The sequence below is a fragment of the Falco biarmicus genome, chromosome 3 (assembly GCF_023638135.1).
Source record: "Falco biarmicus isolate bFalBia1 chromosome 3, bFalBia1.pri, whole genome shotgun sequence".
NCBI classification, from domain to species: Eukaryota; Metazoa; Chordata; class Aves; order Falconiformes; family Falconidae; genus Falco; species Falco biarmicus.
In genome coordinates, this window is record NC_079290.1 from 95,456,080 (window position 1) to 95,481,004 (window position 24,925).

A 24,925-nucleotide genomic window follows, 5' to 3' on the forward strand; every position below is an offset into this window, starting at 1 on the left:
TGTGGCTTTGAGAGCCACCCACAGCTGAGGTTCCTATAAGAGCATGGCATTTTGTTCAAAGGCAATGTGCTATTATGGGATTGTAGGAAACGAATTTCACTCTGCCACTCCCATGGGCTGGGTTGCTTTGCCCATCACACCCACTCCATCAGTCCTTAAATTGGTCTTCCTATAGATATAGGGCTAGAAACACATGTGCATGCACACATAAATCTGCAGTTATGTTTATATACAAGTCTGGTTTGTCCAAGTTATCCTTACCTCCCTAAAGAAATAAATCCCTTGAAAACTTAGTCATTTAAAATGGAGGGAATTTCCAGTTGGCCAGTCTGGTTTTGCTCATTTATATGTGGAGCATCACACTACTAAACTCAAAGTTGCAATAATATTTCCAGGCTGTTGAGTATTTGTGCCACAGTACATATACAGATAAAAACGCATAGTACACAAGTTTGTGAGTACTCCGAGAGCTATGATGACTTTTTTTCCATTTGCAATTAAAAGCATTAAAAATGTTTCAAAGTACATCTAGAACAGGGTGAGACAAATTGCCAGAATGATTAATTTGAATATTCTTTTTTGCAGTTATAATTCACTGCAGCCATGCTGATCTAAGGAGGGAAGTGGAGTAACACTTAGAAAAAAACTGCATCCTTCTTTGGAAAAATACCTAATTTAGAACAGATAATGCAGGTAGAAGCAATTCTTAGGAATAGAAAGTCTTCTTTGTGTCTTAGTTGTCAATATTTGCATCAAATTGGAAAGTTCCAGTAGTATCTCACCCAGAAAGCATTGTCATGATGCAGATGTGATTTCTCAGTAACTTGTACTGATGTCGCAACGTTTGTCCACAAATTAATTATGCCCTTGACTGAGATACTACAAATAAGGATAATAAAAGCATCTGATGGTAGAGGTCTTCTGCACAAGGACATGAGAGCTTGAAAGTTATAGATGTATAGGAAATCTATTGTGTTTAAACATTACTGAAATAATATCATCCTGCAGCACAACCTGTTGTCTGATTACTGGATGGTCTTTCCTACTGCTCCTTTGAAACTGCTGGAGAGATTAGCTCCCTATAGATCTATGCAGGAGACAGCAATACTTGGGGCCACATGAAGCCCTACAGTAGCAATGACAAAATTCACTGTGATAAATTAAAGAAACAGCAACAAGACGCAAGCCTCCAAATCATTCCTAAACGGCACAGGTAGAAGCTCCAATGGTTTCACCATGTGATTTAAGGGAGATGGTGACATTAAGATCAAGGCCAGTACCTTGTGATGTCCTCCTTGGCCTTCTTTCTGCCAAAACAAACCGCAGCACTCATCTGCACTGCCACAGCAATCTTGGTGAAAATCACCATCTGTAAGGGGGGAGAAAAAGTGGATTTGTATTAGTGCATAAGACAAGGCTCTGGAAAGGAAGGAGCCGCGGTTTGTTCCCTCTCCCACCAAGATTCCATGTGACTCCAGGCAGATTATCTTTTCCTCTCTGTCCTAGTTATAAATAGGTGGTTAATTCTCTCCTGCCTTACAGAAGCGTTAGGTTGATAAATGCAGACAAGACTTCAGACACTGTTGTGCTGAAAATAACAATTGTATAGATAAGAAGGACAGGGGGAATAAAAACAAACAACAGACACAAGAACAACAACAGTGAAGGCTATTTAAACACCCCAAGGTATCTTCTTCAGAAAAGAGAAGTTCATTTTCTTGTATGGGCATGGTTGTGGATCACGAATGAGGCACAGGATCCAATGTACTTGTGTCTTCTAAGTAATGTTTACTCAAGTAGTGTATCCTTCAGACTCCTGAAAAGCAGTGACCTGTGGAAGGAACAAAAATATATTCCCACATCACAGGAAGCAATGGTGCGATGGAAACAAAAGGTCTGTATTGCACTTCTTAACATACGGCACATGGAGGATAAGCTAAAAATACACTTAATAATTATTTCACTACTTTTTTTCAGTTACTTCCACTTTCCCTAGTGAAAGACCACCGAGTATACTTAAAATCACAGTACAGGCAGACTCTGCTCTTAGGTGTTATAGTTGTAGATATACAATATACACATATACAACGTCACAGCTTTGAGCCTGTGTGTTTGTGTATGTACCTATGAATATCTTTCTTTTTCTTAATTTCCGTATGTATACACATGTATAGGTGTGTATACGCTGAGCATTCATAGCGGACGAGGTATTTACGTCATCTGTGGTGAAAGAAGACATCTACCGAGATCAGTGAAACCGTGTAACGTACAGCTGCTGGGTATGTCGCATGTGTGCACACCTTCAAATTGTTCAGATTGTCTCCTCATATCCCATATATGTGATACATGTACAAACCCATAAACAGACATTCAAATATAAACGTACCTTTGTAAAGATGGTTACTGTGGTTTTCTTTGTTGTTCAATTTTTTTTTAATTTTGGCTCACTAAGATGGGTTTCTAAACAGCTTTGCTGAAATAATGAAGACTTTGACAATGTTTTTGGAGGCAAATGAATAAAACAGTAATTACCTTGGCCAAAAAAAACCAGCACAATAAAAAGAATAAAGAAAGCAATAATGGTCTACATTTAAGAAATGGGAGGGAGAAGGAACTCAAGTTTGTTATTTAATCATGACATGCTCTTTTCATATTTTATTTGTAAGGCTCTGAATGCTCTTTTCTTTCTATACCAGTGAGCTCATTACTTTAATTCCTCATAGATTTCTCTGAACAATTTTTGCTAAGTAAAAACACAATGTAATTCTTCAATGGCTGTAACAGTAAGAAGCTGCTCAAATTAACGATCAATAAAAACTACAGAAAAATTCTGTATGAAAATAAATAAATAAAGGAGAAGATGGGAAATGCTTGCAATTAGACAGGATGAAAAATCTAAAAAGAAATTAAATTTAGTTGTAATACATTTCCCATTCTTTTCTTCATGAAAATTACTACTGAAGTGGTTTTTTTTCTGTAATTTAAATGTTAAGCTGCCAGATGTGTGTCTCATGCTTGAAGAGTTGAAGCTTTGCATTATTTAGCATATTAAGATTCACAGAATTTAAAAAAGGGCTCCTTTATTGCCTGGAGGTTCTAATTAAGTAAACCTTAGCCTGGTACATTTAAAACTTGCAATACAAGAGATTTTGCTTCCTCTTTTTTTCTCTGTAGTCAAGTCTCTTCAATATAATAAATATAGAAAATACTTAGGATGATATAATTTTTCTTTGGCTTGAGGAATTAAACATATCTATTATTTTAAGAAGTTTTTAATAGAGGCCAGCAATCAGAAAGACATTTAAAGACTCCAATCTACTTTTTAATCATAGGAGTTGCTCTTAGTTAGTGGGGAAAATGTGTCTTATAAAACTGAGCTATGTAGAAATTGTTTCTTCCACATGCTCCAAACAAAGCAGTTGTGAAAAACAAGAATCACACAGTTCTTTATTATTAAATTGCATTTTACTTTTTTATAACTTTTTATAATTGACCACAGAAAACTAATAAAGCATTAATTAGCTGCACTATCAGCAATTTGTTCATTGAAGGAGCTGGGATGGCTGCATCAGAAACTGTAATAACATAGAAACTCCTTTGACATACAGTACCCATAAATCATACTTTAAATACAGTTATTTTTGCCATTTTAGAAAATGTCAGAGGTGTCAACTTTGTCCAGATATAGCACTTAGCAGTGACTATTTTAGTAAATTGACTCAAAATACATTTTGTTCCCTGACAGGGCAACATAATACCATTCATGATAAAAATGAACAATTTGAGGAGGAGAAAACAGCACCAAGCAAAAATGATCAAAGACAGGTATCATAGCCATGATAAAAGTACAATAGCAAGTGTAAACTCTCTGACAATAGGTTTATTTGGAAGTCAACACACACATGCATAAGAGTAGGAAAATGTGAGTATGCCAGAGCCTGGAAAAAGATAATAAAATTCTTAATCCAGTGCTATAAATCTGTGATCAGGAATTAATAAATCCAGCAGAATAGTTTTAATGCTGTACATTTGTATAAGAAAAATTGGAAAAAATGGGTGGTGTTTTTTCCCCAGCATTGTGAAATGGACGTGGTAAGAGTAATGCCTGAATCTGGGAAAGTGTGGTGAGATGGAGTTTGCTTCCAGACCTTGACAGCCCTCAGAGCAGTCTTATTTCTTGGTGATATTAAGTCCAAACAAAACAACTTAGATGCTACACAGCTCACACCTGGTAGGGGATACAAAGAAAGTGTCACCTGCACCAAGTCCCTGAGTTCAGCTGAGACCTGCATTTTTAAAACTGGATGGAAAGAGGCTGGAAACTAAAATGTTAGTGTTAATCTGTTACCTCTCTCAGCATCAGCCTTCTTGGGCCAGTAGTTGAGAGCAATAGTAGGACCTTTAATAATGGACAGTATGTCTTACTACTTCTTAATCCTTGTAGAGTGTAACATAACCATTTTTATCCTCTGCATTCAGTCTGGAAGTTATCCTCTTTGGTTACATCTTCTGTAACAAATACTGTGGCGCAACAGGAATGGATCTGTAGAATGAAACCAGCAATTCGAAGGACACCACTAAACACTGGGGACCCCACTATTTGTTGAAGAGTTTATGTCAGACTGGCTCTAGTCTGGCAGCTCCGGGGGAGGTGAGGAGGTTGGGGGCTATCAGGGGGTGCAAGACAGAGGACAGATCACTGGAATGGCACCTCACCTTCCTGAGAGAGGCTCAACAGGCAGGCAGGACATATGGTACAGAGGATCTCTGTCCTTTCTCCACCTGGCTGAACACAGTAACTTGAGGGACAGGGGGTCATGGTGACAAGTTCCTGCGTGGCACAGCAGGTTGTCCCCTCTGTGCCCACCCCACCTGCCCCTGCGTAACAGCTGTGAGGCTTTACAAGTGGAACCGAACAACAAGGACAATGGTTCATCTACCACGGAGGTGTCGCCACTACCCCCTGCATACAAAACTGCTTCCATAAACTAAAAAAGATTCATTGTCACAGGAGCCTTCCTTCTGAAAGGAACAAGAGGCCCGATATGCAGAGTGGACCCACTTCTCAGGGCAGTCTGCTGCCTCCCTGGGGCCCAGGCTAAAGGTGGGAAGGGAAAGCTTCCTACCCTGGTATGGCCCACAGATTATTACCCATTACTGATTTTTCAGGTAGGCAGCGATGAACTTGCAGCAAGAAGTTTGAGGGCAATCAAGGGGGACTTCCAGGCCTTGGGATGAATGGTTAAAGGATCAGGAGCACAAGCGGTGTTCTCCTCTATCCTTCCAGCTGCAGGCAATGGTGAGGAAAGCAACAGGCAGAGCCAGCAGATCAATACCTGGCTCCAAGCCTGGTGTCACCGGCAGAATTTTGGGGTTTTTGATCACGGGTCAGTTTACATGACACCAGGCTTGCTGGCAACATGCAAGGTACACCTGTCTGAAAGCGGGAAAAGGATTCATGCACAGGAGCTAGAAGGGCTCACTGAAAGAGCTTTAAACTGGGTTGGAAGGGGGAAAGGGATAAAACCAGGCTCGCTAGAGATCAGCCTAGGGGCAGCACAGCAATGTTTGAGGGACAATGTGCTGGTGAGGTCCTTCAGTCTCAGTGGAGGTAGAGGTTGGAGATCCATGTGGCAGCAGAGAAGCTGAGGGTATTGATGTGTTAGAAACCATGGAAGCACCTGAGAACAATCACCTAGGAATTAGGGCTTTCCTCCCCAAAAAGGTGGTGGCACCCATAGAGCATCTACACCAATGCACGCAGCATGGGCAACAAACAGGAGGAGCTAGAAGCCATTACACAGCAGGAAAACCATGACATAGTTGCCATCACAGAAACATGATGGGATGGCTCACACAACTGGAATGTTGCAACAGATGGCTAAAAATTCTTCAGAAGGGACAGCCAAGGAAGGAGAGGCTGTGGAGTAACCCTGTATGTATGTATGTTGTAGCCCGTAACAGTATGGAGCTGTTGATTGTCTAGAGCTTAACGATGGTGATGATGGGATTTAGTGTTTATGGGAAGGATCAGAGGGAAGGCAACAAAGCAGGTATCATGGTTGGAGTCTATTATAGACCACCCAACCAGGATGAAGAGGCAGATGAAATATTCTATAAGCAGCTGGGAGGAGTCTCACCATCACTAGCCCTTGTTCTCGGGGGTACTTCAACTTACCAGATGTCTGCTGGAAACACAATACAACAGAGAGGAAACAGTCTAGAAAGTTCCCAGAGCATGTGGAAGAACTTCCTGACACAGCTGGTCAGTGAGCCGACGAGGGAAGGCGCTGGCTGGGCCTGTTGTTTGTGAACAGAGGACTCGTGGGTGATGTGATGGCTGGAGGCTGCCTTGGGCACAGCGATCACGAAATGACAGTTTTCTGTTGCCAGAGAAGTGAGGGGGGTCAGCAGAACCGCTGCCTTGGACTCCCTGAGGGCAGACTTCAGCCTATTTAGGAACCTGGTTGAGAGCCTCCCTTGGGAGGCAGTCCTGGAGGAAAAAGGAGTCCAGGAGGACTGGACATTCTTCAGGAAGGCAATCTGAAAGACACAGAAGCAGGCCACCCCCATGTGTCAAAAGATGAGCTAGGAATATAAGGAGAGTTTATGACCTTTGGAAGAAGGGGCAGGCCACTCAGCAGGACTAGAAAGATATCATGAGGTTATGCAGGGAGAAAATCAGAAGGGCCAGAGCCCCACTAGAACTTAATCTGGCTACTGCTGTAAAAGACAATTAAAAATGTTTCTATGAATACATTGGCAATAAAAGGAGGGCTAGGGAGAATCTCTAACCCTTATTAGACGAAGGGGGAACACAGTGACAAAGGATGAGGAAAAGGCTGAGGTACTTAATGCTGCCTTTGCCTCAGTCTTTAATATTAATACCAGTTGTTCTCCGAGTACCCAGCCCCCTGAGCTGGGACACAGTGACAGGGAACAGAATGAAGCTCCCACAATCCAAGGGGGAATGGTCAGCAACCTGCTACACCACTTAGAGCCACACAAGTCTACGGGGCTGGATTGGATCACCCAAGGGTACTGAGGGAGCTGGTTGAAGTGCTCACTGAGCCACTTTCCATCATTTACCAGCAGTCCTGGCTAACTGGGGGGGTCCCAGTTGACTGGAAGTTGGAAAATGTGATGTCCGTTTACAAGAAGGGCTGGAAGGAGGATGCGGGGAACTATAGGTCTGTCAGTCTGACCTCGGTGATAGGGTTGGTTATGGAGCAGGTCACCTTGAGTGCTATCACACAGCACATACAAAGACAACCAGGTGATCAGGCCCAGTCACCAAGGGTTTCTGAAAGGCAGGTCCTGCTTGACAAACCTGATCTCCGTGACAAGGCGACCTGCTTAGTGGGTGAGGGAAAGGCTGTGGATGTTATCTACTTAGACTTTAGTAAAGCTTTTGACACCACCTCCCACAGCATTCTCCTGGAGAAAGTGGCTGCTTATGGCTTGGGCAGGTGTGTTCTTCGCTGGGTAAAATACTTCCCGTATGGGTGAGCCCAAAGAGTGGTAGTGAATGGAGTGACATCCATTTGGCAGCCAGTCACAAGTGGTGTTCCCCAGGGCTCCGTGCTGGGGCCAGTTCTGCTCAATATCTTTATCAATGACCTGCATGCAGGGATTGAGTGCACCCCCAGTAAGGTTGCAGATGACACCAAGTTGTGGGGGAGCGTTGATGTGCTGGAGGGCAGGAGGCTCTGCAGAAGGATCTGGGCAGGCTGGACTGATGGTCCAAGGCAAATTGCATAAAGCTTAACAAGGCCCAGTGCTGGGTCCTGCACTTGGGTCACAACAGCCCCCCGCAGCGCTGCGGGCTGGGGGCAGAGCAGCTGGAAAGCTGCCCAGCGGGGAAGGGCCGGGGGGGGGGGCGGTCAGCAGGCGGCTGGGCATGAGCCCCCAGCGTGCCCAGGTGGCCAAGGGGGCCAGCAGCACCCTGGCTGGTGTCAGCAATAGTGTGCCCAGCAGGACCCGGGCAGTGACCGTCCCCTGTGCTGGGCACTGGTGAGGCTGCACCTCAAACCCTGGGTGCAGTTTTGGGCCCCTCACTACAAGGAAGACATTGAGGTGCTGGAGAGTGTCCAGAGCCAGGCAGGGGCTGGGGAAGGGGCTGGGGCACAGATGGGGAGGGGCTGGGGGAACTGGGGGTGTTTAGTCTGGAGATGAGGGGGCTCATGGGGGACGTTGTCACTCTCTAAAACTGCCTGAGAGGAGGCTGTAGTGAGGTGGGTGTTGGTCTCTTATCCCAAGTAACAAGCAACAGGACAAGAGGAAAAGGCCTCAAGTTGGGCCAGGGGAGGTTTAGATCGGATATTAGGAAAAATTCTTCACTGAAAGGGTTGTCAAGTTCTGGTACAGGCAGCCCAGGGAAGCGGTTGAGTCACAATCCCTGGAGGCGTTTAAAAGACATGTAGGTGTGGTGCTGAGGGACATGGCTTAGTGGTGAACTTAGCAGTGCTAGGTTTATGGTTGGACTCGACCTTAAAGGCCTTTTCCAACCTAAACGATTCTATAATTTGAGTGGTGCCATCCAGCAGTGGGGTAGCAGACAAAGAAATCACCAGCTTGATTAGATTACAGCACAGAAACAGAAAATAACATGAAAATCCTATCTGGACTCCCTCCCTAGTAATACCCTGGCCTGTGGGAAATCAAACAGCACGGTGAGAGTCAGAAAAGAAAAGAGTTTGGATTACGTGGATTGCACAACTGTAAGCAGGAGCTAAACTCGATCCTATCTGCAAGAATCAACACAATCTTTTACACAGTCCTGCTCAGAGGAGGAAAAGACCAGCAGAGAAAGAGAAGGTTCAGCTATCTGAGGCTCTACTTGTAAAAAAAATGAAGGGCAAGAAATCTTCATTTAAAAACATAACTTTGTTGCCTTTAAAGTGGCATCCATGAGGAACTACCAATGAGAATAGCTTTGGGGGTTTTGGTTTAGGTAATTATTTTTGCATCTGCATATGACTGTTATGTAGAGGCAAACAGCATGTCAGAAGAATCTCACTGCAGTATGGTGAGAAATATTGCATGGAAGGGTCACCCATTTTCATGAAATTGTTTCAGAAGTGGCTGTGAGCATAAATATAATCCTCTCAACACAACCATTTCTCACCTACACAAGTGTGTTTTAACAAACAAAAAACTTTTTCTCCAAAGGTAATGATAAAATTAGAATGAAGCTGTCTCTATGTTTGGTATTTTGATATAAAGGAGACATCTTAATATCTTTTTAATACATTTCTGAGTGTTATCTGCTAGTGTACTAACACCTCAGTTAGCCTGATATCATTTTTGCTTAGGTGTTATTCTGAAGATTTGTTAAAACAGAAATGGTTTTTGATGTCATGAAAGGACACAATTCACTTCCCACACTTTTTCCACCGATGCAGAGAGGGGTTTGAAGTGAAGATGTTAAATAAGATTAATATTTAATATCTAATTTTCAGCATTCAGTTGATGTTAGAAGACAGACATTGAGTGAAAGAATCCTGAGCTGGAAGGTTTGAAAATCAGGGGCTAGAAATTTGTTCCGGGTGTGCCATAGAAAGGTGACAGAGCAGAGGGCTGAAGGAACCACAGAAGTGGTGTTAAACCCCAAAATGGGCAGAATGAAAGCTGCTTGTAACAGTCAGACTAACAATATTTGTGAGAAACATTTTACGTGTTTCCAGGGGGTTTACTGTGGTACATGCATAATTGGGGGCTTTGAAAAAATAAATCAGGCTTCACATGGGAGGAAAGCTGTGAAGCAGCTGCCTGCTGGGATGAGCGTTGGTGGGGAGGAAAATGCAGGCACTGTTGAAGCACCAAATTAAACATCAGTTACAGTATAAATGCTAGTTTATATGTGGTTCTGCAGAAATTATCCAGGGTTTTAAAAATGAAGGTGTTTCCCTCCCTAGTTCTGAGTGCAGATATTGAGTTTAATGGTTACATTACTGACAGTGTTCCATCACAGAAAATCTGTGCTTTAGTGATGTGCCTTTTGAAACCAAATTTTTGCATTAAATTAACATGTAATAGACTTAGCAAGTACCAGAAATTGAGCTCATCAAGTAAAACTTCTGTTGTCTTGTGAATAAAGATAATTACACAAAATATTTTTCACCTAATTCAAATCCATGGATGAAAGCCATTGGAGATCTGCTTGTAGTTCAGGTAGACTCCCTTCTATACACAACCTGTTTTTTAAAATCCTCAGTAGATTATAGTATTATCTCTTAGAGTATACTGAGTCAGATCCTCTGATGATGCAAAACAATGCCCTTTGAATCTAACCTTGCTTTGATAAAAGTTTTAGTAATTCAATACTTTTCAAAATCAGGCCACTTCTGTAACTGCATTGTTTCAGGGTATTCATAAGGCACCCTCTTGAATTGAAAACATGGACTCTAAAAATGCTTTGTTTGGTATTGGATCTCTGCCAAACTCCACATAACTAATTTGAATAAAAATTCAGTGTGGTAGTTTTAGACCTAGATAAGCAATAGTGATAGGGGTGGGGGGAAAAGAGTAGAAGGAATAGTTGTATACCTGCACAAATAATAACTGGGGTTTGAGAAAGGTGGAAACATCTAAATGTGGGCAAGGAAAAGAATTCAGCCAAAACTTTTAAAAGCTGCCAAAAGCAAATGTCAAATACCATTAAACATTATTTGAAACAACTTTTGTTCATGCACATTTCTCATGTTTTAAATACTGTGAGTATTCTAAACTGCTTTGGACAACTAATGCTGGGTAAATGGATTAAATGTTCTTCAAAGCAGATTCCACTATGTAAAAGTTGGGCTAAACTAGGGCTGTGATTACATTCTGGGAAGGACCAACATCTAGAAAAGACATGCTAATGAAGTGTTGGTCTTATTAGGATGTGTATTGAGAATCTTTGAAAGATAGGAAATTTTTATTGCTTTTTTCTGTAAGGTGTTTAACCTTTTGTCACCAACACCATTAAACAAAAATTGACACCAGCTCTTTATTCTACTTCTTACACATCTATGATGGTCAACATCAATACTCAGCATTTATGGATCCTGAATAAGCACAATGCCATACTAGCTCCTACCTCTATTTGTGCCTGCTTAACATGACATATTCAAAAGATGTACCTGTAACAGCAGATGCATAGTCCCAGTCTTCTTGGGCAGTCAACAGAGAAGGACAGCTCCAAAGAAATGGTTTTTGAAATACATTTCATGGGTTGCTGTCCTGGTTTCAGCTGGGATAGAGTTAATTTTCTTCTTAGTAGCTAGCACAGTGCTGAGGTTTGGATTTGGTGTGAAAACAATACTGATAGCACACTGATGGTTTTAGTATAAACATTACCCAGCAACAACTAAGTCAAGGACTTTTCAGTTTCTTGGGCCTTGCCAGTGAGAGGGCTGGATGGGCACGGGAAACTGGGAGGAGACACAGCCAGGACAGCTGACCTGAGCTAGCCAAAGTGATATTCCATACTATATGATGTCATGCTGAGTGTATAAACTGGGGGTAGAAGAAGGAAGATGGGGACATCCGGCATTATGGTGTTTGTCTTCCCGAGTAGCCATCATGCATGATGGAGCCCGGCTGCCCTGGGGATGGCTGAACACCTGCCCGCCCATGGGAAGCGGTGGATGAATTCCTTGCTTTGCTTTGCTTGCGTGTGCAGCGTTTGCTTTACCTATTAAATTGTTCTTATCTCAATCCTTGAGTTTTACATCCCTTCCTGATTCTCCTCCCCATCCTATGGGTGAGGGGGGAGTGAGTGAGTGGCTGCGTGGTGCTTGGTTGCCAGCCAGGGTTAAACCACAACAGTTGCTGTAAAAGGAAAGCTAGCACGTCAATTAGCTTCAAATCAGCATCCAAAATTCTACTGCATAATTTCAGGCAGCCCACAGACTTGAAGACGACTACAAACTACTGTTTACATAGATAAGAAGCAGCTATCAGACCTCAGGTTACTATCTCTTACTTAGTATTTCTCAGTTCAATGTCTAAACATGACTTACAGCCTCCTGGTACCGAAGGAGAGTCACTCTCTCCTTTCAAAAGAAGGAATTAATTTCTTTTCACTCGCACTTTCAGCTCTCTCTACACACTGGTTGAGGGAGTGAGAATTGCCCTTTCCCTTAAAATGAAAGCTGACCCTCACCTGGTTTGTGGTGGCCGTGAGAGTCAGGAGCAATGGGCACAGTTGTAGATCTCAGGTCAGCTCCCAGTACCCTCTCCACTGCCTCAGCTACTCAATCTTGCCTGTTCATCCTAAACATCCATAAAGTGACCAGGGGTCTTGGCTCAGCCAGGGCACATGCATGGGTGAGGGTATGAAGGGGAGTGCAGGCAGCAGCAGTATCTGTGCTTGCACAGTCATTTTCCTTTTGCGAGATGGAAAGCACAATTCACTACCCAGGTTACTAAGTGGGGGTGGCTGTCTGTGACGTTGGTACCTTCAGATCCCTGTGCCATGATGAATCTGCCTCTGGCTATCGTGGTGGCATCTGAGTTTAGGAGAGGACCTAGGGCTTGCGTTAATTCTCAGACTTAAAAAATAACATAAAATAGAAAGAACCACACAGTGCAACTTGCAAGGCTTTGCCTTCAAAAGAAACCCCACATCCCAAAAGTTAATGTTACCTGATGTTAATACAGGCAAACACTCTTATGTAATTTAGCTCAGCACAATTAACAAAGGATATTGCTATTAACATGTTGCAGGAAGAAAAAATACTTCCCAAGCACCTAACAGCAACATGTTGTGATCCATGGATATAAATGACCAAATAAAATGAAAGGATGTAAAAATGTCACGGAAACACCAGCCATAATCTAACGTTGTCAGTGCACTCCACACACACCTTGTAATTACTAACACATTTAGCCTACAAATACTTCTTAGACAGGGGAGCCCACCATTTCTGTACCTTTTCACCTAAGCTGCTTTTGATCCCTCACAATTGATTTAAACTTCTCCATCGCTTCCTTTGCCTAGTGAAATAATGATGAGATGGTATCACAAGCAAGGGGGAAGGGAGATGGAGGTATTTACACACACGCCAAGCAGATCTATTTGCAAACTTTCAGTAAATTAAATAATGCAATAAAAGTCCTAACCTGCTGGAAGCATTTTAAGCTCGTCTCTTTTCCTCCCAGCTTCTTCTGACACACACGCTTCTCCTCCTTTCGCAGTATTAAACTGCTTTTCCACTTCCTTTACAACAGTGGGAATACTTCCCTTATGGGTGTCAGGATCTTTCGGGGAGGTCAGAGGTTGCCCTGCAGAGGAAATGACAAGCTGTGAAATGTAAAAGAACAATTCCTTCCACATGTTTCCTTGCTCCAGGAGCAGTAAGGGGTTGTCGGCTTAGCATCACGATGGGCTGGGCCAGGCCTTTGCCTAGCAGTCCTGTCAAAACTAATTTACAATTAAAGACCTGCGCAACTGTTTAAAGCTTTACAACTCTGGCGAGTCTCAAGGACTGCCGAAACCAAGTGGTACAAACCAACCTTATTTTTAACAGCCAGGCAGGCAGACAGAAAGAAGACAGACTGAAAAATGCTCTGAATTGTACAGTAACCAGATAATCTGTATTCCTGAAAACGGTCCTTCTGTATAACATTTATTTCTGCTATAAACTCATAGTTTGGGAACTGAAAACATTTCAGCTGTTCTAACTTTTCTTCTGGTTGATGCATAGGGCACATGAGCCATGTGCTGCAGTTAGACAGTAAACCTTCTAGGGGGAGGGAAAAATAAAGTTTAGGAAAAAAATGAGCTATTTGTTCATTGTACGAAAATAAGTGTCCTTAAAACCTTTTCAGACAGCCTAGTTGCTTTTTTCTTTACACTCCCAAAGTACAGTACAGCAGGGAGGAATGAGGAACAAGCAGAGTTTCTGGAAAGACAACATTACAGACACATAGGAAATTTGTATGGAAGTATTTAGTCCAAAGGCAGCTGAGGTAGTGGGAGTCTTTCTACATGACAAACCTACCCAGCAAAGCAGCAGCAGCAAACACTTCTGCTAGCCCAGATACTGAGAGCAGCGTAATCATGCTAACACATCACTGTACCTAAGCTAATATAGCCTGTGTCACAGCCCTACTACAGCAAGATCATCCTGCTGCTGGGACCAAACTAGCCTGGCTACCTTTGAACACTTTTCTTGAAAATCTTGCCTCGTTAACACCTCTCCTCCAACACAGCCAGGCTAAGCAGAACTCCCGTCTGGATTTCACACTGTACTTCTTGGGATAACTTCTGCTTAAAGAGATGTACAATTGGTCATGCCTATTTAGGTACAGGTAGTGATTTCTGCTGTAATTTGAGCAAAAACTGCACACACAACTTGCCACTATAAAAATAAAAATATATTATTGTTTCAGTATCTTAATCCTCCTCAGCAACTCTTCCACCTTCTCCCTTGTAATCACCCTTTTTAGGTCTTGAGTGCACATCATTACATGCTAGTACAGTGCTGACCATAACTTCAGGACTTCAAACTGGCCAATATTAGAGAGGTATAAGTCGCTAGAATGAAAAAGGGTTTCCTTTGGTTCCACAAACTACAGAGCATAAAATCACCCCTGGTTTGCTAGTGGCCTGTTTTATTTGATCCCCATTTCTGATAGGCACAAATACGCATTTGCATGTCAGGTCAGAGCAACAGCTTAGACATAAGAGCAAGCGTTTGGAAGAATGTTCCCACAAGCAGAGAGTAACACTTCCCAAATGAGTCTGAGTCTGACCTAAAAGAGAACAAATACACAAGTGCTGTCCAGCCACTTTTCCAAAGACAAAAGAGCTGCCACTTTCAAAAAAGACTGAGTTACATTGACATTTTGCATGTTAATCTCTTCCTTTTATGGACACTAAAGTCAAAGGGGATCTTGCTGTGAATTTCACAGTGAGAAAGAGTGCTTTCTTGAAGAATTTCTGTATTTAGTGTTTTATATGGAAAGCCACATTTCTGAAGTTTTCATGCATCTAGAAGACTGAGTTACTTAGATCCAAGCCTAACAAGGTGACATTTCTGGTAGTTGCATCAGATTTGGTAGTTGCATCTGGTAGTTGCTACTTATGCTGCTTCTGTTAAGAGTTGTCACCACCTTCCACACAACCATAGCTAATGAATTCCATGGAGAAATTGTCATTTATTCATTGACAGGGACTGTTGATCCCTCAATGGGGCAACAGATCAACAGAGGTTTTAAAAAAAAAAAACCTGAAGGATGGTGGTCGTGAACGCAGAAGCTGTCTTTTTCCATGAACCTCTCATGGAATACCACTTCAAAAGAATACATACAGTTTGGACTGAGACACACACGAGATCTGATAATGTGCATCTGTGACCTACAAAGGAGGTGGGATGGGAGGTATTAAGTTGCATTCCCCTGCGTTGTAGACTGGAAGAGAGATCGTGTGCAGCAGCGAAGAGCCATACCTAGCCCAACACAGAGCCGTGGTTTGAAAGAATAATGTAACCTGGAGTTAATGGAAATAATACGGAGGTTCTGTCTTAGACTTCTAAAACCAAGACAAATTTGAAGTGAAGGTTAAAACACCATCTCCTAACCTGCTCTATTTTGCTTATATGTTGCAGCACCACATATGGTATCGATATGTAAGATCACTCACTATTTAGACTACTGCAGCAATGTGAGTTACAGAGCACCAGTCTTCATTTAGACTGTTCTTGCTTTCCCTGGTTTGTGTCTCAGCCTTAATGTCACTTTAACAGAGCTTCCCCCCCCCCCCCCATTTTTGGTGGTTTAACAGATATAATACAGCATTTATAGAGCATATCGATGTGTGACAGCTTGCCACAGATCATAAACACATTTTTCTGTTGGAAATGTTGAAGTCGTGATTTTCACCAAGTGATCTCCAGTTCTCTAAGGTTTGCTCCTTTAATTGTAAATAGCCAGAAAGTCATCAAGCTAGCATTTAATAAACTTTTAATTTGAAATGGATTACCACATGTTGTGTTTGTTTACCCATTATTAAATCTCTTAGCAACATATCACCAGCAGAAACAGCATACTGTAGCACTGCATAGATACATTAAAAAACAAACCCATGGGGGATATTAGCAGCTAATAATATCTTTAAAGAAGGCTCCAAGAAAAATAAATAAATATAAACAATATCAAAAATTGCTCCTAGAAATCTTGTTAGTGCAGATCTGTTTGACACTGAAATTGCAGACCTTCCATGATCAGCGTATTTCAGAGGTCTGCGTGCAAAATAGGGCATACACTAGTGCTCTCAGCTCTTGGAAATCAGTCTTTCTGGACTTCTCAATCTGAGTATCACGAGCTTTTCTATGTGTTTCCAGACATGTGACCTATTTAGTTGCAGTGTCGATGTGCATGTGTGTACACGTGCATGGGAAGACTGATGGTAGGGCCAAACAATGGTAAGGACAAGTCTGATTTGTTAAGAACTTGTCCATGACACTTCACTAGTGAGAAAAATTGGCTGCAACTCCACCTTTTGGATCTGCTATTCATGGTTTTGTGCTGCATCTCTAAGCACTTTAGCAGATGTGTAGAAGATATATGGCAACAAAAAGGACCTTACTACTCAGTACAATGTACATTTATGCCTCCATGCTTCTCATATCAGGGTGGTTATATAAAAAGCCTTTTGATCACAGTGCAATTGCTGCTTAGCCTGAAAGTGTCACAGGGCAAACTTCATTTTCTTTATCTCCTAAACCATCACTGACTGTCTGAAAAGTACTTCTACTGACCTCTTTTCGTGTTATGCTTCCAACCTGAGCTGCACATGCACCACACTAAATGATTATCACTTATCTGCTGCTCTTTTTTTTCCTTCCAATATCCTCCTCTTTCTCCTCCGATGCCTTTTACAGTGCATCACCCCTGATGTTCTCAAATGCCTGAGGAACCTCTTCCTGAAATACTAAATCTCTGTTTCAGATCTGCGCATAATATTCAAACAAACACTACAACCTGTGAGTTGGCCGCATCCCTCAGTTCATTAAACAAGAAGGAATATAGGAATGTCTGTATACTAAAAAAAAAATATTTTGGGCCATAGCAGTCAGATCCCACATGCCAAAAAAGAAAAACCAACAGCAGTGTCCTGCCATTCTTCTCATTCCTGGATTTCTAACAGGAGCAATTTGTGAGTCCATTACAATATGGCCAATTACGTCTTCAGCGCAGCTACACCAGGAGACACACAGAGGCCAGGGAGGATGCTCAGTCTAAAAGTAACATTCAACAATTTTTTAAGAAAGCTCCTGGGGAGGTCTGCTGCACATAAGCAAATGATAATTTGTCTTTCCTATGGGTTACCACTTGATTGAATCTTAATGGAATTTCATAGGGGTAGCATAAGGCATGCCTCTGATGCCAGAACTACCTTCCCTGCCAAATCTGAAGTCCCTGTTGTAGCCCAGGGAGGTGCTAGAGCTCTTCCAGAAATAATTAGACAAAAACATAACTACTTTTTCTTTCTTTTTTCTTCCTGTAAGTTTGGTGTCATAAGCAACTTTCCAAGCATTCTTCAGCCTCAAGCCAAGGCCAGCATGAAAAGTTTCACCCCCAGCAGAGAGGCCAGTTTAAATTGCTCACAACTGAAAGCAAAGTTAAGCAATAATAATAAAAAGAATCAGAGTACTCCTGCTGTAACACATGTTGGACCAATATCTGAATGAGAAAAATCTGGCTTAACAAGAACAATAATGACTAGCCAGCATTAAAATGAAACTATGGGTTTCTTCAATGAAAGCTTGAACATAAACATGAAAGTTTGAATCTATCACCTTGTGGTCCAGACTGCTCAACCTTCTCTGAGACACCATTCTTTTCAGCAATGCTTGAATACGTGAGAAGCTCAGGTGGGAGATGAAGATGCATATCACACTTACTTTGCTTATCTGAATCCTGTGGTAGTTTAATTATCTATTAAGGGGAAAAAAAAAAAAAAATATGAGGATAAGCAATTCAGTATTCTACAAAGCCAGAACATACTTGTTTGTACACTATTTGTGAACTCTAGAAGTCCAAGATGCTGCTATGAGTATTTTAGGAAGTTCTTGTTTCTCTATACTCCATTTACTACACTTTTCTCTCATATCACTTTCCCGTGTATGTCTTCCCCATGCTTACAGACTGAAGCAGACATCCCAGTCAATGGGGGTGACTCACAATCCAAGCTCAGAATCACCTGGGAAAACACAGATAATCTGGATAATTAAATCATCTCCTTTTATACACTGAGTTGAAAGACTAATTTTGCAGCTTTGGGGTCCCTGCCCCCCGGCAAACATTCTGACTCTTATGTTATTTTTTTACCATAGCTTAGCTAATACTATTTCTGACATTCCTAGTATATCTTCGGTATAATTTTTTGTAAAATTCTTATTTCTCTACATGATTCTGAAGCTATTTTCACTTACTTTCACTCCTGGTAGACCCAAAAATGAAGATTGCCTGAAAATCATCACTACGAGAAAATGAATAACTACACTTTCTATTCAGTAAACCCATATGTTCAGAATTCATCTGTTTTGATAAGAGTTTTTTCCTGACCCAGACATAACTAACTATAAAAAAGGTATAAGTCTGAGGTTTGTTTAAGATTCTGAATGAGGAAACATATCTCAGTTACAATAAAGACCTTAATTTGCAAGTCCAGAAACAAAGCTTCTGCTGAAGAGGAGTTCTTAATTCAGGCCTATTTTCAAGATATACAAAAAACTTTCACACCTGAACTATATATAAAAACTATTCAAAAGTAAGGTTCCTACCACACCAGAGCCTTGCTTGCTAGAGCTGGGGGCCCCAGACGTACAGATTCAACAATATGATAAATATTATTTTATTTTGTAGCCATGTGAAAGCATCTCTGAGATTCACTAAAATTGTAGAGGAAATTAACATGTACTGGTGGCAGGCTTAAACTCAGAATTTCAACTTCTGATCCAATTACTCGGCACTCGAAAAAATATTTTGATATTTGAAACAGTCCTAAACTTTAGCTGTATAAAAACCCACTAATTTAATGTAAAATTTAGAAATACATGTGATTTTTATTTACTTTATATACCTATACTGGGTAGGTTGATGAAAAGGACAGTATCGATTTTAAGGCTGACAGCAAAAGCAGAATATGTTTGGAGGAACAATTACTAAACTAACAGATCTAATTTTTTTTTAAATACAAACCTGAAAGTAGAGATTGCATAACCAATGATCCAAGTCTTGGGAAATGAAATTTTCAATTTTTTTGAATCGGTCAACTTTGGAGTCATAATGGCCTCTGAGGAAGGGACATTTAAATTTTCCCTCTAAAGCATTAAAATTGTTGTCACACAAGGGAAAAGCTCCCCATCCCACTTCTCGATCAATGCAAGTGCAGGTCCCACGAAGAAGGAAGAGTTCAAAGAGAAGGACCATGCCTGGCTTCACAGCCTTTCTAGGTGGTAGAACCTAGCAAAAGAAGAAAAGGGAAGATTTATTAGTCATAAAAACATCACAAGGGAACCAAGTTTCTTTTATCATATAAAGCTTTACAAACTTCATACCTTTGAACCAATTTTGCATGCTAAAACAATTAACAACTCTTCTCTTTCCACCAAATCATGCATTTGAACAATTTTCCACTCCAACAGAATATGCTGTGCTTTTCTTTCATGCTAATTTTCTGATTTCTTTTTTTTTTCCCCTTGGCTTTCTGAATGTGTTCATTTTGTCTTTATTTACCAGTGGTAGAAAAACATTGCCACTAGAAAACTTTAAGACAGAGTAACTAACCTACTTGGGAATCTGAGATGTCCCTGTGAGGGCTTACTGGTTCACCACTGGGTTCTTGCAACAATTTCGGAGAGTTCATCCAAATACCCAGTGAGAACACTTGCAGGCTTGCTCCTCACTGAGTCATAAGCTCTTCTCCACCCAGTTCTGGGAATTATATTGGTACACAATAGCTTTCCTCCTTCAAATTAAAGCAGGGAAACTCTTCTTGCAAAGTATGTGAACCTCAGGGTAGGGTCAAAAAGGATTTTGAGGTAGTAAACTCTCAGCATACCAAAGAGTGGTAAACACTGTTTACATTTTTCATAAGATACCTAGAGATATTCTTCTGAGCAGCTTGGAGCTAAGGGAGAGGGTTACCAGTGCCTCAGGGCCTGGAGCAATTGTGTTCCCATGGCAAAGATTTGAAAATCGGGGTGAAGAAACACCCTGAAGTAATGAATTTATGTAAATCTCTCTGTCAGGTTTGCTGTGTGAAGCAATGCAAGATCATGGAGAAGAGGTTGGAGAAGGAAGCAGGGCAAAGACAAAAGGTTCCGGTCCTATGCCACAATTTTAAGTAATTTTTTAAATTATTGTAGGGGTTGACCCAGGTCCTGTTGAACAGTTCTAACACATTCAAAAGGGCATATAAAACAAAAACCATACGAAAGCTAGAACACTATGACTACCATCATACTCTGGCTGACAGCTTTGAAGGGTAGTCACCTGGGGACAAGGGGAACAAATACACCAGCTACACCTCTCACAAAGCAAAACATCTGTATCACCACTGCTCCTACACATTCTCCTGGATTACAGAGAACTGGGACTGCCTAATCTCTTAAATAAACTGTCTTGGATGCTTCTCTGATAGAGATATTTTTCTGTTATTTGGATGTTTTCCACATTTTATTGTTCCTATTACAATCCTCACAGTTCATAGAAGCAAATGCCTTGCTACTTGCCATGCAGAAGCTCCTGCCCAGCCTTACCCTGCCTTCCAGCCAAGGTAGAGAAAGAGGAGCCTTTTTCTTTCCTCCCTGTGAACTGGCATGTACTTATAGAAGGCCACAATATTCAAGGGTATCCTCTGACTTTGAGTGTCCCGTAAGATATACCCTCAGTATTTTTTGAAACTCAGAATAAGGCCTCCAAATAGAAGACATCCATCCAAACCAATCACACACTATTAAAATCCTAAAATACCAAAATCTTATTAAATTAGCAAGGATTTCCCCAATCAGACAACATTCTGCAGCCAATAACCAGACACAAATTTCTACTGCTTCTAATATTTCTGCACGTAAGTACACAACTCAACACAGCTCTTTCTTGACTGATATTTTTAAATACAAGCATCACTTTTTTAAACTCCTGATTGAACAGTAAGCAAGATAATAAGCACAACTCAGGTACAGCCAAGCTTTTTCTTTTTTTCTGAAGCAGCTAAGGGATTTACCCATATCAGTAACTGCTATGTTAGGAGATGATACATGTTTGTAGTTGTGCTAGATTATTTTTTTTTTGAAGAGGCAAATATAAATTATTATTTCTAATAATATACTTTCCCATTTCAAGTTGTATATTGTGATTAGATAACAGCAAGAAAGAGGAAGCCATTTAAGGAAATCTTTTAAAACTATAAATATTGTCATTATTATGTAGGTGTACTTTATATTAATTATGTAAATATATTCTAAGACTTAGTGTAGGCTTAAAATGAAACAGAAGCATCTGTTGAAAAATGCCATAACCCTGTGGCAGCTGCTATTAAACCATTAACAGTATCAGGTTTCATTTAAACCAGATTTACCATTTTCTGTAACAGCCCGTGGGAAAGCTAAAAACATTAGGCACAAATTACTGACAAAAGAGATCCTTAATCAAGCCATACATTTCATTTGGCTAGCTGAGTGCTAGATAGTAACCTCTGTGCTACAAATTAAAGGTGGTGGTTACAAGGCTATGATCAAAGACAATTACCTGCATTATTGAACAATCCCAAAGCATATGCAGCTGAAATCACTACTGTATCGCAACATCCCTTTTGGTTTCTCCCTTATTTCCCAGACTTACTCTTTTCTTAGGAAGAAATCCAACAGTATATGCTCTTCTACCAACCTGCCTATAAACAGACAGTAGTCAAACAGTTGGTGTAATGGTAATCATTGTGACTATCAAAAATTTATTTCTTTGTTTCTGGCTGACAGTTATTTTTCATTTGCTATAAGCTCTCATCCTGGACCTAGACTGCAAACTCACTTTTTGGGACTGGAAGCATCCCTTTGCTTACAGTTACAAGGGCTGGATGTTTAAGCCATGCCATGATCCAAACACACGATGACAAAACAAAACCAAGGATTTTGTCACATACCTATGTGCTGCAAAGTCTGAGGTTGTAAGGACTATCATTTTGGGAGTCTTTATGCATGAACACTGGGTGCCTGACCCAGGTAGGGCAGTGTCACACACCTCAGTTTACACAGTCAAATAAAACATACCTACTAAGTAAGGAATTTCTTTATGTTGAATCCATACAAAAATCCTCACCAAGTCCTTGCCTGTTACTCTATGCCAACACGCCAAGCATTCATGCGGGCACCTGTGGGCTTTCATTTCCATCCCGATGGGCACTGGGAGTGTGATTTACATGGGGGAACAGCTGTTTAGGAAGGGACTGCCAGGCTGAAGCAGAAAAGTTCCAAAAAGGAGGCAGGTCCCCTCAACAGCCCTATGCTAAACCTATTCCCATCACCACGATGAACGCACAACTCCGTCACAGCTCACTGTCCCACAGCCTGAGGGTCAGAGAGCCCTGGGAGGGAGCTGGATGTTGTGCCACCTGCCCTTCATTAGCCTCCTCCTAGGCGTTGAGCCTGAGAGCACTGATCTGGGGCACAGCCAGAAGGACCCATAGGCATAGATGCACCAAGGCATTTCGGCACATAGCTCTGACTGAAATCCACAGTCTTTGAGTGCCTGCATGCCTCTGTGGGTTTGGGCTGTCATGCTCAGGTACAGTGCAGGAGACAGCTCAGGTGGTTAGAGGAGGAGGAGGGGACTCAATGGTTTCTCTCTCTCAAGAGACTTGGGACAGTACCTGGGATGGGCAAGGCACAGGCAGCTCATACTGACAGCTTTGTTTTGATGGGCTGTTTCGCTTCTGAATAATACTTAAAAAAAAAAAAAAAAAGATTAGCAGTTACATTTTCCATGCTAGTAGCAACCTCTTGCAAGGCACTATTTGATAAGTTAGTCCACAAGCCTGCATCAACGCTGTTGATGTTCAAAGAGAGCATCCTATGTAAACACAGCCTCCTGGGTTTTAATGGGTCTTCTCTCGAACACCTTAGCTCAGGTAAAATTTCCATTGAGGTCTGTGAGATATATAACCTTTCACAGTGCTATGAAAGCATCCAGCGCCCACTTTTTACGGGTGTAATTTCTCCTGCAAAGAGAGATGCAGCAGAGAATAAATAATGCTCATGCGTGCCTGCACAGGCACAAGTAATTCTTCTTAGACTGCAGTTAACAGTGTTGCATTTAATTGAATTAAATCATAGTGAACTAAAATTATCTCTTGCCACTATTTCTGAATTCAACTGTTTTATATCAGTTTTATTGTAATATATCTTACTTCCCCATATGCCACCATAATTTCAGCAAAGAAATAATTTACGAGAGAGAGAGAATGAATTCTATTTGAATATTTAAATAAACAGATCGAGTGTGAGGATTTGGGGGGTTTTGTCTGACTTAATCTTGGGTTTTAGCCTTGTCAGGGAAGAAATAAACCTTTACTTCTCTCCTCTGCACCTTCAAATATTTTCAGTTTAGAAGAAAAGGGACAAAAGTTACATTACTTACTTCACATAACACAAAGATTTGACCACTAAACATGTACAACTCAAATGGATTAAAGTGAAATAGAATATGAAAGGCAATTCAGTGTTTACATATTATATAGAAGAATCTTGCAAAACACCCTATAAATTAATAGTTCATTGTTTCTGATTATGAAAACTGCGGCAAATGACCCCCACTGGTGTAAAATATGGGTAGAAAGCCTTTTAAATAGGAAGCAGTTCCCATCAAACTATTTCATTAACAAATAAAAAATTACTTCGCTATATAAGGTGAATAGTGCTGCAGACAAGTCTGTTATCATCAAAATAAGGTAGAGCTTTCACAACCAGATTTCAAGCCCTCCCTGTTTACGTGCCAGGTCAGCATACAGGCAGAGGGAAGGGCATTCTTGGGAAGTGTTTGTATAACTTTGAAATTTATAAAAGGCCAGAGGGGAGGGAATTGAAACATGGACTGAGGTAAAAATAAAATATCATGTTGTTAGAGTTTTCCAAAAGTCCTATCTATCACCAGAATATCCTGGAGTAGCTGGAAACTTACTTCCCCAGCTTTCTATTGCTGCCTGTCTTTGAACAGGTATCTGAATACAAAATAACACATATCAAAGAAGGACCATGCAGTGCACTATCATTCATTTCCCCATATATATGTTTTTTCCTATATTCTGAAAAAAAGAACAGACGTTTCAAGCCTGTCATAAGTCAAACAACCCCCTGACTCCTCTCCCTGCAGCTTGCAGATCTCCTTAAACCTTTATACAGTACCACCATCTTTCCTGTGACCCAGTACCCCAACCCCCCTACTGTGGCGGAGTATGGACCAGAAGTGGTTGTGCAGCACGTGAGCTCAGGACCAGGGATGAGTTGCGCAGAGCACAGGGCAGCAGTGTTTGTAAGCAGGCGATTTATTCATTGCTCAGTCCCACACCGGTGACAGCAAGCAGGAATTCTGACACGCTGTGCCAAAGTACTCCAAAGCCTTCCCAGAGCCACACCAAGCACCCCGATGGGAACACCTCCTGCCCTCTCCCATGCTGCCAGAGCAGCAATGATTCCCCACTGCCCCTCTTTCCTCTAGGAGAGATAAGTCAGTGCGTAGTTAACTCCAGCAGCTTCGCATGCAGCACGACTACCTTACACCAGAGGACCAGAATCTGGCCTTTTATCTTCCCAAATACAGGGGAATAATGTTTGCATTCTGTGAGCTTTAGCCTCTACATCTGTTGCTAATTGTCCTGGCACATCTGCTGCTAATTCTTTTCTGTTCTTTGACCAGCAGGGAGTAGTAATGTATG

At 41.4% G+C, this 24,925-nt stretch overlaps 1 protein-coding gene across 1 annotated transcript in view; it reads right to left on the reverse strand.

Moving 5' to 3' along the window:
- The window catches only part of LOC130145943 (orofacial cleft 1 candidate gene 1 protein homolog), an 81,842-nt gene that overhangs the window by 3,225 nt on the left and 53,692 nt on the right, over window positions 1-24,925 (reverse strand). Inside the window, exon 7 of the mRNA XM_056331507.1 lies at window positions 1,281-1,369. Within this exon, the coding sequence (XP_056187482.1) occupies window positions 1,281-1,369 (89 nt within the window). The remainder of the gene's footprint in view (window positions 1-1,280; window positions 1,370-24,925) is intronic.